Source organism: Arachis ipaensis, chromosome B10 (genome assembly GCF_000816755.2).
Source record: "Arachis ipaensis cultivar K30076 chromosome B10, Araip1.1, whole genome shotgun sequence".
NCBI classification, from domain to species: domain Eukaryota; kingdom Viridiplantae; phylum Streptophyta; class Magnoliopsida; order Fabales; family Fabaceae; genus Arachis; species Arachis ipaensis.
This window is the reverse complement of record NC_029794.2, coordinates 9,846,295-9,862,420: the sequence shown is the minus strand read 5'-3', so window position 1 is coordinate 9,862,420 and position 16,126 is coordinate 9,846,295. Positions and strand designations below refer to the sequence as shown.

General features: G+C 35.2%; 1 protein-coding gene and 1 long non-coding RNA gene across 3 annotated transcripts; both read right to left on the bottom strand.

Moving 5' to 3' along the window:
• LOC110268034 (replication protein A 70 kDa DNA-binding subunit C-like) lies at nt 859-3,728 on the bottom strand. Of its 2 annotated transcripts, XM_021113921.1 has the most exons (10): nt 3,358-3,728; nt 3,138-3,259; nt 2,964-3,048; nt 2,737-2,869; nt 2,447-2,601; nt 2,219-2,330; nt 1,963-2,104; nt 1,741-1,837; nt 1,532-1,620; nt 859-1,424 (listed from the first exon to the last, which is right to left on the bottom strand). In XM_021113921.1, exons 1-7 carry the CDS (start codon nt 3,492-3,494, stop codon nt 2,033-2,035), a joined length of 816 nt encoding a protein of 271 aa, XP_020969580.1. In that variant the 5' UTR covers nt 3,495-3,728; the 3' UTR covers nt 859-1,424; nt 1,532-1,620; nt 1,741-1,837; nt 1,963-2,032. The 2 variants fall into 2 exon arrangements, with proteins under 2 accessions (XP_020969580.1, XP_020969581.1); XM_021113922.1 differs by lacking the exons at nt 859-1,424; nt 1,532-1,620 and having other exon boundaries at nt 1,737-1,837.
• On the bottom strand, nt 8,682-9,473 carry LOC110268035. The gene is made up of 2 exons (XR_002356050.1): nt 9,357-9,473; nt 8,682-9,216 (listed from the first exon to the last, which is right to left on the bottom strand). It is a non-coding gene; the product is annotated as an uncharacterized LOC110268035 (long non-coding RNA).

Here is a 16,126-nt window from a genome sequence, read left to right as displayed (position 1 = left end):
CCATAAAGAATTTTATAACAGTGTAAAAAAACAATAATAAATCAACAAACCAATCTATTATTAGATATAAATCCAAAGAACTTAAAATATAATTTAACAAAAATAAAATTGGACAGGGATAAAATACTTAAAGATATTATTATACCTGACAAGATAAGATTTGAACTTTGATTAACATTCTGGGACACCTCAACTAAATTTTCTAAAAAATAAAAATAAACAGAAACATTAAAAACATATAAAATAAACAGACAAATTTTTAGAAACACAAAGATTAACTAAAAAAATATTGGTAGAGCAATAAAAATTACCCATATAATTATTCAAAGAGAGAGCAGGCATCGAGGAATCGAAGACCTCTAAAACATTAAAAAACGAAAATAAATTACAAAAGACTTCCATAGATATGAAATCACTGAAAAATAGAACATAAAACACTAAAAATATCACGAAGGTCAATTCAGTACTGACCTCTTGCATTTCGATGGTGACTTTGTGTTCGTTTTCTTTTCAAAGAATTTCGCCTATATTCTCTAGCACGAACAGAATTATGAGACATCTTTGTTACTCGTACTAAAGAAAACAAGAGGTTGAAACATACATCGCAAGAACTATCCCTAATTCATTGCCCAAAAGATATCCACATTGTTAAGTTCCTATAAGCAAGAGGTAAAAAAAAGGGAGGTGGCTGGGAAGAGAACTTGTGAAACACACCAACAAAGAACTTATATAACCATGCACACCTTTAATAACGTAGAACATAAAAAAAATAAAGTATTATAATCAACACCAATAACTAATTGACATGAAAAGATAAAGTTGTACAACAATAAAGAAATAAAAATAAGAACTACCGCATTTCATTAAAATACTGATAGTGATATACACAATTACATATGGCTATCTCTCCTATGATAAGGAGGATCCCAACATATGAATACATATCTTAGTATGTAACCTAAAGAGGGTACAACATTGAAAATGTGTCCAATCCCTAGCAAAGTCACTATTACAAAAGAAGGAGTTGAGAATAGACCTAGTTGGCAGATGACCCGAGCCAACACAAAAAGAAAACCCCTATATCTGACAATCCTATTTGATGGACACAATCCAAAAAGGTCAAATCAAAATACCATCCAGCCAGCATGATTACATTTCGATGTATTTGGAATCACAAGCCTTCTTAAACACTTGGAGATATACTATATAAACTACCTACACCTAGACACAGCAGCTCAATTCCACACCTTAAATCAAACTCCATTAACCTTGGCAATCTTGAACCCATGCCCATCTGCATCAGCAGCCGCCTCTTCAAATTGGGGATTCAGATTCCTCTTGCCCTTGGAGGTGACAACATGATTTTCATGAATAAGCTTCTCTCCATATTGGGAAGGTGCATCAATAATGTGGGACAACACCTCCTATCACAAAGAAATTAACAAAAGCTATGAAAGTCACTCAAGAAATGCAAAATCCATTTAGAAACAACACACATAGGAAGGAGGAAAAAAATATTATATAACAGCACCTGAGTTTCTTTTTCTGGTGAGCTAAGCAATATATCCAGTTCAGCAGAAAGATCATCACTAACAGTATCATTGCTGGGTGTTTTTTCATCTTTTCCATGTTCACCATTAATTAAGGAAGCAAACTCAGTCTCTCCGGAAACAGCAGGCTGTTTTCCAGCCAGAAAATTTATAAGAACTGGGGATTTAGATAAAATTCCAGAAGACTCACCAGCAACTTTCTCACTTTTGATAAAAGTCTTTGATGACTCCTTCTTAATACCAATATCCCCTTCTCCACAGGGAACAGATTTGTGTAAATCAGGCTCCTATTCATATGCCACAAGAGTTTAAAAATACATAAGACCATAAGAAAAATTCACCACAGCACAATAAAAAAAAGGAACAAAACACGAATTTACACAATGTAAAAATAATTATATGTATATCTAACCTTTTTTGGAGTAGACTCATCATCAGCATCATAATTGAAAAGTTTAAACATGGCAATAATGGTGGGATCATCACATATTCAGCAGTAACTTCTTTCCAATGAGCCCTTGGAATAGGGGAGGATAAGTATCTCCACATACAAGCTATTTTGAAAATAATACATAAGAAATACAGAGTTTAAATAACACATATCACATCCCATAAAGTGAACAATACACAAAAGAAAACTAAGAATATACACTTGCATCTCTTTGAACCTCGGTAAATAAGTCAGCACATGATTTCTTAAGCAAATAAGATGCCTCACGATCAAAGAAAAGGAAAATACCCTCCCCACTATGATCTTCAACTGTTATTTTAATTTTAAATCTGCGGAGAAAAAAAAAAGGAACACAATGATTCGGAATAAATAATACCAAGAAATATTATTTTTATAAACAATCCACAAGACAAAATGAAAAGACATTTTGAACAAAATTTCTGACCTTGGAGTCACATTAATTATGTACTTCAAACAAAAATCACAGTAATATGCACCATTTTGAGGATAGATACCCTTTCCACACACACAAGCAGAATACCACCAACCTCCATCCTCAACAATACCTTGGATTGTACCAAAAATGATAAAAGAACCCTCCTATACAATCGGCATTTCAAAATTTGTTAACAATATGAATGAAAAAACAGATCTGGAAATTGTTCTTTGATTTTTCTTTTCAGTTCATTTGTGTATAAAATAAACATAAACACAACTAACTCAAAAGAAGACAACCTCATTGTTATCTTGAAGCTCTTCAATAGTACATTTTCTAGTTAAATGCATGAAATCATCTTCCAAGGAGACAATTTTACCTTCATTTGCAATAAACAGTGGTTGGGTACCATTGACACCTTGCTCAATCATACTAAAAAAAAATTATGCAAATACTTGTACTTGTTATTCCAGATTGGTTGTAAATAAAGAATACAATAAAAATCAACAAAATAAAACATCCTAACCTCTGCCTGAATTCAACAACTTCAGGAAAATCAAGATTAAATAATATTTGAGTGGCATATATCACATTTTGAAGGCCTACTTGACCTACACAGCAACACAGAAATAGTCTAGCAAAGTTTATTGGAGACAACACCTAGAGTAGCAATGAGATGTACAGAAAACAAACAATTTACCCCTAAAGAACTTGACTTTAGCAAGTTGAATCACCACAACAGGCTGCTCCACATAGCCAGAAGCAAGGAAATGATTTACTTGATTAACATAGTCCCCAAACAATGCACATCGCACTGTAAGACTGAAACTCAAAACATGACAAAGGATCAAACAGAAAACAAGGAAAAAAGATGATTAAAACATAAAGAGAAACTAGGAGAAATGACTCAATCAACATACTCTTTTGAAGTTAATTCAAGCACAATCATTTTCACAATTTTTTCCTCTTTTGCATATTCTTTCTCTTTCCTCACTGAAGTTAAAAGGCCAATGACATCTATTCTAAATAAACACAACCTATTAAATATTGAAAGCATTTGTTAAAAAAACTTGAATAACAGCAAACCAAGAAGATAGACACACCAACTAAAAAATCATAATCTTGGGTCATGTTCAGCAGTTCAGAAAAAGAAAACATGTTGAAACAAGTCTTAGGGATAACATCTTCATCAACAGCTACAACAGTGGTTCGGTGAAGAAAAACCAATTTGAATTCATGAGAAGTTGCTCTATAACTACCATGATTTGACACAACAGTAAAGTATGCCATTCTATAAACTTTACCTTCAACTATATGATCCCTAAACCTATTAAGGAGTGGTTTCTTAACTGTAGCTTGAATTTTTTCACACTGAAAATCCAACAAAAGAACAAAATCAGATTAGTGAAACACATCATTTAAAATTAAAAACTTAAAAAATAACAAGTAACACCATATTTAAAAGAGAAGCTAATAGGGGCTAACATGCTCATAAAGGAGATCAAAATCATCTCCATTAAGTTAGGAACATCATGATTTCCAAAAGAGGGTACAACCCAAAGCCTTAGAACCCTAACTTTCAGCCTCCAAGCCTCTCTAGGAGGATGCATCTTAGAAATCATATCAAATGGAGGAGGCATTGCAGAAAAAAAAAAAGAAACAAAGGAGGTAAATAGAGTTAATGAAATAGATCAAATGTAAACAGAAAAATTCTGATGTAGACAGAGCTTAGGAGGAAATAGAACACAGTAGAATGTTTGTGCATTGAATGTGGATCACCAACCATCCTTTTATAGAAAAAATCAATGGCTTTAGACTCACCTTTTTGAATTCAAATTGAATATGGAAAAGGAGGAAAAACAAAACATGAGTCCATATGCATCTCCATTCAATGCCATAGAAATAACTAATGAGAGGGGCAAAATCTGAACCAACACAAAAACAGCAAAAACAAGTGAAACTTTCAAGAAATCAAGAAATAGGGACCAAGAAATGAGATATCACACCATACCTACTACAGTCACCTACATGTCATTACACCATAGGGAAGGCAGTCATCAACTACCCCAAACAATCATTGTACTCATGACAATGAGAGTTAGTAAATGTCTTAGGTAGGGATACATTGGAAACAGCAAATGAATGGGAAAAAAAAGTATACAGAAACATCAATAAAAATCTGTCAATCACATCAACATTCAGGAAATGGGTGAGATTGAAACTTCATACCTTGATAATGATTGCCAAATTTCCAATGAAGAATATATAGCACAACCTTATTATATGTGCAGAAGACATTTTCATGGGAAGAGCAGCTGCTGGATAGATTTTTCTTTCGATAAAGAGATGTGCTAGTTAGATAAACAATACCATGAAGCCATTTTACTCGCACAAGGCCATTCTTTTCTCAATGAACCTCTTAAGTTCAGGCCAAAGAGCTGTATGTCCATCCAATAGCTGATATATAAAATAATTTTTACACAAAAGATAAAAAAATGTAATGCAATTCAGTTGAACTTAAAAAAAAAAAATGACCAGCAGGCTATACATCAATTTCTGTCAATCACATAACCACCGATAGAATACATTAGCTACAAAACCAATTCTTTGATAATGATTCTCACAACCCACATGCAACCAGCAATTCATTTTAGGTAAACTTAATGGATTTGATGGACATAGCTTAAAAAAAAAAAGAAAGATTCATCAATAAGATTATTGAATCAGAATTGAAATGGGAATGCAAGACTTGAACAGGAGAGAATGGAATCGGGAGGGAAAAACTTGAATGGGAGTGGCAAAAGCATTTTCCTTTATCAAAGAAGCACAAAAATTCATGACAATCAGCTCTACTTCTATGCAACAGGCGAAATATAGAGCACTCTTTGCATAACCAATAAAGAATTCAAATGCAAGTGAGTTGACTAAGAAAAGGTTTCATCAAAATGTAAATAAATCGCCAAGAAGCTATCAATCAATTCCTATCAATCACATCACCACTCATCAAATAGACTACCTAGAAGAGAATTCCCTAGTAACACAAATAATGAAGTGATGCCATCTGATTGTGAGAAAGCAACTTCCTTCCTATCAATCACATCACCACTGACTAAATAGATAGAAACCCCATACCTTGATAGGGATACCCACATTTTCAATGAAGAATATATGGCAGAACATCATTATCGGTGCAGAAGAGATCTTCAACGGAAGATAACATAGTGAACGTATATGTTTTTAGAGGAGGGAATTCCTAGGTAGACAAAAAGTACTTTTATATAAAGAATAAAAAAATGGAATGAAATTGACCTAAAATCAAAACTTATAAATAAACAACCAGCAAGCTATACATCAATTTCTGTCAATCACATCACTACTAATAGAACAGATTAGGTACAAAACCTATTCCTTCATCATGATTCACACAACCCACATGCAACCACCAATTCATTTGATCTAAACTTGATGGATTTGTTGAGTATACAGAAAATAAAAAAAATAAAAATAGATTCATGAAATTTTAATATTGCATTCAATGGGTCTACTCTCAATATAATTATGAGAGTGTTTCATAAAATTTGAAATCAAACATAAATAACAGAACATGATTCTCAATACAGAAAACAGTATAAAAACTAAATGGATTTGTTGAATATATACAAAGTAAAAGATTAAAAATAGATTCATCAGTTGATATATAGAATTTAATGGGTCTACTTTGGATATAATTAAATGAAGCACACAAATGCATCACAATTAGCTCTACTTGTATGAAAGAGGCTCACCTTTTTTAATTCAAATTGAATATGGAAATAGAGGAAAAATAAAATATGAGTCCATATCCATCTCCATTCAATGCCATAGAGACAACTAATGAGAGGGGCAAAACCTAAACCAACACAAAAATAGCAAAAACAAGTGAAACTTTTAAGAAATCAAGAAATAGGGACCAAAAATGAGATATCAAACCATACCTGCTACAGTGCACCTACATGTCATTACACCATAGGGAAGGCAGTCATCAACTACCCCAAACAATCATTATACTCATGGTAATGAGAGTTGGTAAATGTCTTAGGTAGGCATACATTGGAAACAGCAAATGAATGGAAAAAAAAAGTATACAAAAACATCAATAAAAATCTGTCAATCACATAACCACCGATAGAATACATTAGCTACAAAACCAATTCCTTGATAATGATTCTCACAACCCATAGGCAACCAGCAATTCATTTTAGGTAAACTTAATGGATTTGATGAACATAGCTTAAAAAAAAAAAGGAAAGATCCATCAATGGGATTATTGAATCAGAATTGAAATGGGAATGCAAGACTTGAACAGGAGAGAATGGAATTGGGAGTGCAAAACTTGAATGGGATGGCAAAAGCATATTCCTTTATCAAAGAAGCACAAAAATTCATGACAATCACCTCTACTTCTATGCAACAGGCGAAATATAGAGCACTCTTTGCATAACCAATAAAGAATTCAAATGTAAGTGAGTTGACTAACAAAAGCTTTCATCAAAATGCAAATAAATCACCAAGAAGCTATCAATCAATTCCTATCAATCACATCACCACTCATCAAATAGACTACCTAGAAGAGAATTTCCTAGTAACATCAAATTGGGAATCCAAAAGTTGAATAGGAGAAGCTGGGTCTATAAATTTTGATTTTGAATGCAGAATAAAATTAGAAATTGCTAGATTTAGCCCAAACAATCCAAAGAGATTACTAAATCAAAATGGAAATCGGAATGCAAAAGTTGAATAGGAGAGAATGAAATTAGGAATCCAAAAGTTGAATAGGAGAAGCTGGGTCTATACTCTGTATTTCCTGAAAGAACCCTGTCAATCACATCATCATGGAGAAAGTAGATTAGGTAGAAATCCCATACCTAGACAATCATTCACAAAAATAAACCCATCATCCATAAATATAAGAAAAGGTAAGTAAGAAGACAATCTTTATAATGATTATAAAATTCAAAAAATTGATGAAATAGACAAATCACATGCAACAAACAATTCAAGAGATAGCAAAAGGAGAAATGACAATCACATCAAATTCTAAATAACGAAATCAAGAAGATGAAACAGATTCATAGACCATACTCAAAATTAACAGCAACTTGGAAAGAATCTAACGAATAACATGAACCCACAAACAAACCAAATCACATAGACAATTTTCAAATTACAAATGTCACAAACCATACACAATAAGATCTGGGATAACCGTGGAACAGATACCAAAAACGATCACAATCTGCAAAAATTAGAAATTTCACAAACCCTAGACAATAAAATCTCCCCTAACCATGAAACAGATACCAAACATGATCACAATTGAACAATCAAAAATTTCACAAACCCTAGATAATAGAATCTCGCTTAACCATGGAACAGATACAAAAAATGATCGCAATTTACACAATTAGAAATTTCACAAACCCTAGACAATTAAATCTGGGTTAACCTTGGAACAATAACCAAGATTGATCACAAGGATGTACACAATGAAGGAAAAGAAAAACGATGAAGAGCAAAATAGGTTTGGATGCACCTGATTGATTGATCGGAGATCCTGGATTTGAGCCTCCACTGGAAAAACGCTAATCTGGATGAACGGCGACGAAGCAAACTTCCAAGAAAGACTCGTACACAGAGTTTGGTAGGGCAGAGGACGAGAAAGTAAGGAGAAGAAAGCAAAACTCCTAGGATTCCAACTAATCATTACCTGTTCAAACAAAAACATGAAGAACACAGGTTGCGTGAACGATTCAATGAAAAGGAAGTTAAGTTGCATGAGCGAGGAGATGAAAGGGATGGGTGACGGCGGAGTGACAAAGAAGCACATGAAAAAAAATATATATTTTAGATTCTGGCTAACTATTACTTTAATTTGGATTTATAAAAAGAATATTTTAAGAATGGAAAAATAATAAAACCATCAGATTACGTTTGACCCTTTTTTTCCTCGTATTTAATAAGAATAATTTCATTGACCAATAATACTAATTAGTATTATTACACCAATTCTATACTACAATTGCTAATAGAATAAAGTGTTTTCTGTTTATCTAATATGAATATCACATTACCTTTCGAGAATATAGCAAAAGTATATTTTATGAGAAGATTATTAGAGAGATTAACTTAGATTAATTTATATACAATTGAAAATTGAAAGACTAAATAATCAAATCATAAATATAATTTGCAGAGCTTTCCAAAATATTTACACATGCCCACACATTTGATCATTATATTTGGATACATATTAGCTTGTATATACAAATGTACAATGTGGTCAATTTTATTGAATTTTCAAGACATCGATCTTATCTTATAGACGTAATGTTTACAATTCATAACTTTCGTTCTTGATAGATTACATAAAGTAAAAAAAATATATTAAAACTTACATAAAAATTCGAAGAAAGATAGAATGAAATCAAAACCTATGTTCATTCTCCATATAGATAAAAAGAGTTTCCCCTAGTAAATGGCTGTTTCTTTTTTCGCTAAGCAACTTATTATAGCGAAATTATAAGTGCTTACTTCCTTAATTTATCTTTAAATATAAGAGAAAGTTATGTAATCAAGGATTAAAAGTTCGGCAGCCATATTTAATCAAAGAAATCACAGTCGATTATATTCAAAAATCTTCTTGGCGTCTATCATTCTCAGCAGATCAAAACTGGTGTGAAACAAATCAAAGCGTATATCTTCGATTTGTTCTATTATCATTCATCGGTGTCCATGAACAGCTGCAACAAATAAATTTAACGACACGTAAACTTATTAGAACAAGATGGTAATTAAAATGCCACAATCCAAATCAGAAGTGTATGATATATATATATATATATAAAGACAAATCACAAGAACTAGAAACAATGAAGTATACCTATATAAAATATATTATCGAGAGCTTGTGCGAGGCATAATAGTGTTTATTGGGTGTATATTGGGAGTGAATGGAGAGAAGAATAATTTTAATGAGCAGTGATTATTAGCAGTGTTGGTGGTGAATGGTTTAGGTGCATGGACTTGAATTTATAGGAGTGGGGGATTATGGATGTGGTTAAGACATGACACGTCATGTTGAGTCAGCGTGAATAAAAGTCTCGGTAACAATCTTTTAGATGTTAATGAGTCAAAAGATAATTTTTAATGATTTTTTAAAAATTATTTATTTTATAAGTTTATAAAAATATAAATTTCTTGAAATTTGAAATAAAACACAAAATTTGAATTTCTTTTTTTCAGAAATAATTTGTTATTCCAATTTATTATGTATATACTGTGTAGTAATAAATCGAATCAAGTTGATTCGATTTACATAAAGATGTTCAAAAGTAAAGACAGTAGTGTAACAATAATTAATTTAGGATATTTACGTAATTTTTAATCTCAAATTATTTATTTTTGTGAATTACTCAAAATTTTAAATATAATAATAAAAAATAATATTATATCACATTATACTATTTGAATTGGATTATTGGATCAATTTTAAAAAGTAAATTCGACATCTGATCCTACAATTTGTCCAACATATAATCCAATCAAATTTAAATTGATGCGGTTTTAATATGTTTTCGATTTAGATTTGATCAGATAAACAGTTTAATTTTAATCGATTTAGATTTGAATCTCTAATTAAGATTACAAATTAAAACTTTTTTATTAAAAATACAACAAATTAAAATTTTTAATGTATTTATTTTATATTTATTAAAAAAATTAAAACTTTTCGAATACATATTAGCTAAATCTTTATTTTAATGTTTAATATTAATATATACTAGTTAACAATTTACAATAAATGAATTTCTATATCAAGCATTCATTTTGTATAGCTGGTGCAATAATGGCTATCTCTATACGATTCCCACCAATTAAAGGTCAGCGTTAGCCACCATTTTTGAGAGTAAACTATTGAGTGCTTCTAGAGGACCAGATAATATGATGTTCATTATTAATTAGTTTTTAAAATTATAGTTAGTGAAAGTTTTACAAAATTAAACCCATAAAGTCACCAAAAAATAAGCAAGTCACAAAAAAAAAACCCATAAAATTTGGTGAATGCTACGATCTCCTCTAAAATAACATATAACTTATTTTTTATGATGTGTCAAATTTTAATTGGTCATTATTTTAATTATAGTTGAATTATTTTGTAATTTATTATTTAAAATGGATAATTGTATCATTTCTTAAAATATCAAAATCCTACTCCCGTTAATTGAAGCACCTTTTCACTCCTCAATTTTTCCTTCATCGTGCAGTTTCGATCCTTCCAAGCATCGACGTCGCCGTCGTGACAAGAAACGCTGATGTCGTCGTCATCTACTGGCCTCTCACGCAATCTCTCTTTTTTCAGTGCATCATTCCTTAACAACTTCGTTAAATTCCCGTCCTTCCTGTCTTCTCACTCGATCCCTCTTTCTGTTGTAGATCACTCCTTACTAACATAATTAATGGTTAGTTTGGTTATTAAATTTTGTATGTTCTTAATTTTAATTATATTTTTAAGTATTCTAAATAGATTTATGTTTCCGAAAGTGGCAGAACAAGACAGAAGACAGGGACATGATAAATGGAGAAGAGATGCAGGATGCAGGAACTGGGGGGTCTATTGAATTATAGTGATGAACAGAGGGTGGTTGGTTGGGACATGGCGGCAGTGCTGGCAGACGAACGCAAGAATGACGAACAAGATAAGGGCAGGACGGTAATTCCACATGTTAATTTGAATGAATGGAGTTATACGGATTTCAAATTCCAATATGATAACAGTAACAATAATTATGAGGCATTAAAGGTGAGAGAGGATTTTCAGAGATCATTTGACATTAATAAGGATATTGACTCGAAGGATACAAGGCATTAAAGGTGAGAGAGAATTTTTAGAGATCATTTGACATTAATAAGGATATTGACTCGGAGGATACAGTATCAAATAATTATGAGGACGGTTATGGTAATAAAAAATATGAGAACACAAGAAAGGCTATTGGGCTGGCATCTAATAGGCCCAATAGGCAGATTCCGGGAAATGAGGCTTGGCTGAATGAGAGGACCCACTGGAAAGGTGCTGCAGCTCATCCCTCAAACCGGGTAAGGCCTGACCCGGTTCTCAACGCGACCCGGAAGGCGACGCTCCCTCTGTTCCAGGTTGCTCCGCAAACGGCGCTTCCAAGCAGTGGTTGGGCTGATGCTGGGATGCGGAGACGGGCGGACGAACGTGGATGGCGAGCAAATCGGAGGCCTTGCTGATCCGGCAAGGGACGCAGCCCCTGACCGTGGAAGTGACGCACACGGAGTCTGGGTATGAGAGCCGCGGTCATCAAACCAACATGGATGAGGGCCGGGGAGTGCAGCGCGATCTGGAGAAGGCTACAGGGAAGGCGGCGTCGGAGGGGCTTGTAGGAGCGAGAAGCATCGCAATGGAGGCCACCGAAGATTGTGGAGGTCGATGGAAGTGGAGAGAGGTAATTGACAAACCTACATAACCAGCACAAACACAAACACAAAATGAATCCTGTAACTTGGGAGAGGAGAGAACGATGAGCGTTGGAGCAGTTGTGGGGAATGGCACTAATGCTGGTATAGTAAGAAGATGCTATACAGCAATGGAAGAAAGTCAGCTCCAAAGCAAGACAGGATAGAGATTGGAGGAGGGGAAAACCTGATGGATGATTGGCTTCAAGGGAAAGGGAATGGGCAAGAGGAAGAAAAGGGGCAAGGTACAGATTTAGGATCAGAGATGGAGGCTGGCATGGATGGTGGTAGTAAATTCCATAGAGAGGAACAACGACCGAGTTGGGAAGAGGAAATGGCAGAGAACAAAGAGGCTTGGAAACTAGTGATAGAGTCAGAGAACAAAGAGGCTTGGAAACTAGCTGTAGAATCAGGTGCTCAGTGCAGTGATGAGGAGGACATTATGGCTATTTTGCAGGAGCAAAATGAAGCAATTGCTCTGAAGCGACGACAGGCGAAGCAGAAAGCGAAAGTTCGAAGAAGTAGGCCAAAAAATCGAAAACAGGTGTGCAATAATTTTGTTCAATGATTTTAAGTTCATGGAATATAAGGGGGTTGGGAGGTGTTGCAAAATTTAGTATGCTAAAGAATTTTAATAGTAAGTTTAGATTGAAAATGTTGGGTTTGATAGAAACAAAGAAGGAGATGGTGACTAAGTTTGATGTTGCTCGTATCTGGGGAAGTGATCGAGCCGGTTGGGAGTTTGTAAGTTCGGTTGGGGCATCTGGAGGGTTATTATTAATATGGGATGAAACGGTTTTTAATTTGTATAATTGCTATAAAGGAGATAGATGGATGTGTGTAGAAGGAGTTGTGGTGAAAGACAATTTTCATTGTGCCATTTGCTTAGTGTATGGACTGCATGTGAGAGGAGACAAGATTTCGATGTGGGAAGAACTGAGTTATATTGCAAGACTATGTCAGGTGCCTTTTTGTTTCTTGGGGATTTTAATGAAATTTTGCATTTGGAAGAAAGAAAAGGAGCGACTAGTCTATCAGCGTCTGCAAAAGATTTCAGAAAATAGATAAATGACATGGAGTTGATCGACTTGGCGCTAAACGATCGTAAGTATACATGGTTTAGAGGACAGTCACACAGTCGTATTGACAGGAGTCTAGTTAATTTAGGGTGGCTGGATGAATATCCAGAGACGCGTCTGAGGGGAGACCCAAGAGGTTTATCAGATCACTGCCCTTTGATCATGGAAGGTAGCAGGAAATTTGATGGCCCAAGATTGTTCCAAATCTTGGATTTGTGGTTCACACATAGAGGGTTCTTGAGAATGGTAAAGGAAGAATGTAGGGAATTAGGTAACATACAATTCTTAGAGAAGATGAAAGCACTGATAGCTCCACTCCACAGATGGCATAAACAGCATTTTGGAATTATAAGCGAGCGAATAAAGAGGTTTGAGGAAGAAATACAGAAGGTGGATGATATGGTTAGTAGTGGGCACTATAATGGTACAATGGAGGCAAGGAGAAGGGCACTAGTGAAGTGCTGTGAAAAGTGGTATGTGAGACAGGAGATTCACTAGAAGCAAATGTCTAGGTCTCGGCATGCTAATGAGATGGACAGGAACACAAGCTATTTCCACAATATTGCTTCGGCAAGAAGAAGGAATAACCGGATTGAGTCTTTGGTGATTAATGGAAGAATAGTCAGGAATCAAGCAAGAATCAAAGTTACAGTTCGAGACTTCTATAAAAGACTGTACCACCAGGAAGGTTCTCCAAGTGTGAGCTTTAAAGATGGATTAGTTAACAGATTAGAGAGGGAGGAAGCGGAGGCTTTAGAGGTGTTACCATCAGTAGAAGAGGTGAAAGAGGCAGTGTGGGATTGTGAATCTTCTAAGGCTCCAGGGAGTGATGGGTACAATATGAATTTTATAAAAAAGTGTTGGAGCGAGATAGGAACGGAATTCACTACAGCTGTGATGGCTTTTTTTGAGACGGCAAGATTATCAGCAGACTCTAATATCACGTGGGTAGCACTGGCGCCGAAATTTGTTGGGGCTAAGGAAATTAAAGACCTCAGACCTATCAGCATGGTTGGATGTGTATATAAAGTTATCTCTAAGTTGTTGACACGAAGAATGAGGAGTGTAATGCCAGGCTTAGTTGGGGAATCACAGAGTGCCTTTGTGAAGGAAATGAAGATACATGATGGAGTTTTAATTGCATGTGAAATGGTGCAATGGTTGAAACAGAAAAAGAAGGCATCAGTGATTATCAAACTGGATTTCCATAAAGCCTATGATAGAGTTAAATGGTACTTTGTTGATACTGTTTTAGAAAAGATGGGCTTTGGTAGAACATGGACATCATGGGTTAGAGAGTGTGTTAGGTCGGCATCCATCTCTATCCTGCTCAATAGGTCACCATCAAAACCATTCAAAATGGAGAGGGGCCTATGGCAAGGGGATCCGTTATCGCCGTTTCTATTTGTTCTGGTGGTGGATGTGCTTAACCGGAGGATCGCGGAGGCAGTAAGAAACGGTCGGATATCTCCACTCTTAGTCGGGAGGGATAATATAGAGTTGTCACACTTATAATTTGCTGATGACACTATATTATTCTGTCCGCCGGAAGAGGAGACAGTGAGAAACTATAAGAGACTTCTGAGGTGCTTTGAATTGATGTCTGGACTGAGCATTAATTTTGAGAAGTCCAACTTGATACCAGTGAACTGCAGTCAGGAGTGGGTTAGCCGAATGTGTCAACTACTAGGGTGTCAGAAGGCAGCACTGCCGGTGAGGTATCTTGGCATCAGCCTAGGAGCAAACCCACGGTTAGTAAAAACTTGGAAGCCGGTTCTAGATAAGGTGGAGGAAAAACTAAGCTTGTGGAAAGCGAAGGTTCTTAGTAAGGCTGGAAAGCTGGTGCTCATTAAGTCGATGATCAACAGCCTACCTATCTATTACCTGCGCTTGTATAAGATGCCAAATGCAGTTGCACGAAGAATCATTTCCTTGCAAAGGAAGTTCTTTTGGGGGAAGGATGATGGACGACTTGGTATGGCTCTCGTGAAGTGGGAGATGGTCCAGGCACCAAAGAAGCTTAGAGGCTTGGGGGTGGGTGATGCGGTGGTTCACAATACTGCCTTACTATTTAAATGGTGGTGGCGATTCTCAAAGGAGGACTGTCCTTTATGGAAGAAGATTGTGTGCTTCTGTAATAGATTGAACCCGAATCACTTATTGTCAACTCAGGAGTTACCAAGGAAAGGGGGCCCGTGGAGAGACATATGTCAAATACAAATAAAGGAGCAACATGTCAAGTAGAAGATGATTGATGGCCTTGCTATGGAAATAGGAGATGGTAGATCAACCAGGTTCTGGAAGGATACATGGCTCCAAGTGGAAAAGTTGAAAGACTCCTTTCTGAGACTCTTCTTGATTTCAAACCAAAAAGGATCAGTAATTGGGGATTGTGGGCTTTGGGATGGGATAGAGTGGATTTGGCACTTCCAATGGAGGAGGGAACTCCGCCAATGGGAGACTGATACATTGGACCAGCTGCTACACGTCTTGCAAAGGATCGTCTAAGTAGACTGGGAATCCTACAACAGAATGATAACGTCTGCGTGTTGTGTAAGAAAGGTGTTGAAACTATACAACACTTATTTGTTACGTGTGAGTTCTCTTGGCAGGTGTGGTGTGCATGGATATCGGCATTTGGACAGGAGTGGACTGCTCCCGGCACCTTGAAAGACCACTTTGAGAGTTGGAGATCTTTGCCGATGAGAAACGAGCAGCGCAAGTTTTGGCTAGTTGGGTTCTTCTTAGTAATATGGATTATTTGGCTACGACGGAATGAGGTCATATTTCAGAGCAAGACAACAGAAGTTGTAGAGTGTGTGGATCAATCGTTTTTATGTGCTACAGAGTGGTATAGTAAATAACTCATGTGGTCGATGGCTATGCTGGAGATGACATAGGAGTTATTTGTTTTTATGTTTATTGTTGTCTTTCTATACTCCACCTTGAGTGTTGAGCTCTTTCTTTCTTTCAAAAAAAAAAAGATTTATTTTATTATATTATATTTTACATACGAGTATATGTTCCATCATGTAATTAAATAAAGATATATTTTTTAAATAAAATAATTTAATAACCAAACTAACCATAA

Coding starts and splice junctions, on each gene's coding strand:
- LOC110268034 (XM_021113921.1), bottom strand. CDS start 3,494: ATGCTTTCAATATTTAATAGGTTGTGTTTATTTAGAATAGATGTCATT. Junction 3,260..3,357: donor CTTGAATTAACTTCAAAAGA/GTATGTTGATTG, acceptor TTTGAGTTTCAG/TCTTACAGTGCGATGTGCAT. Junction 2,331..2,446: donor ATAATTAATGTGACTCCAAG/GTCAGAAATTTT, acceptor TTTTCTCCGCAG/ATTTAAAATTAAAATAACAG.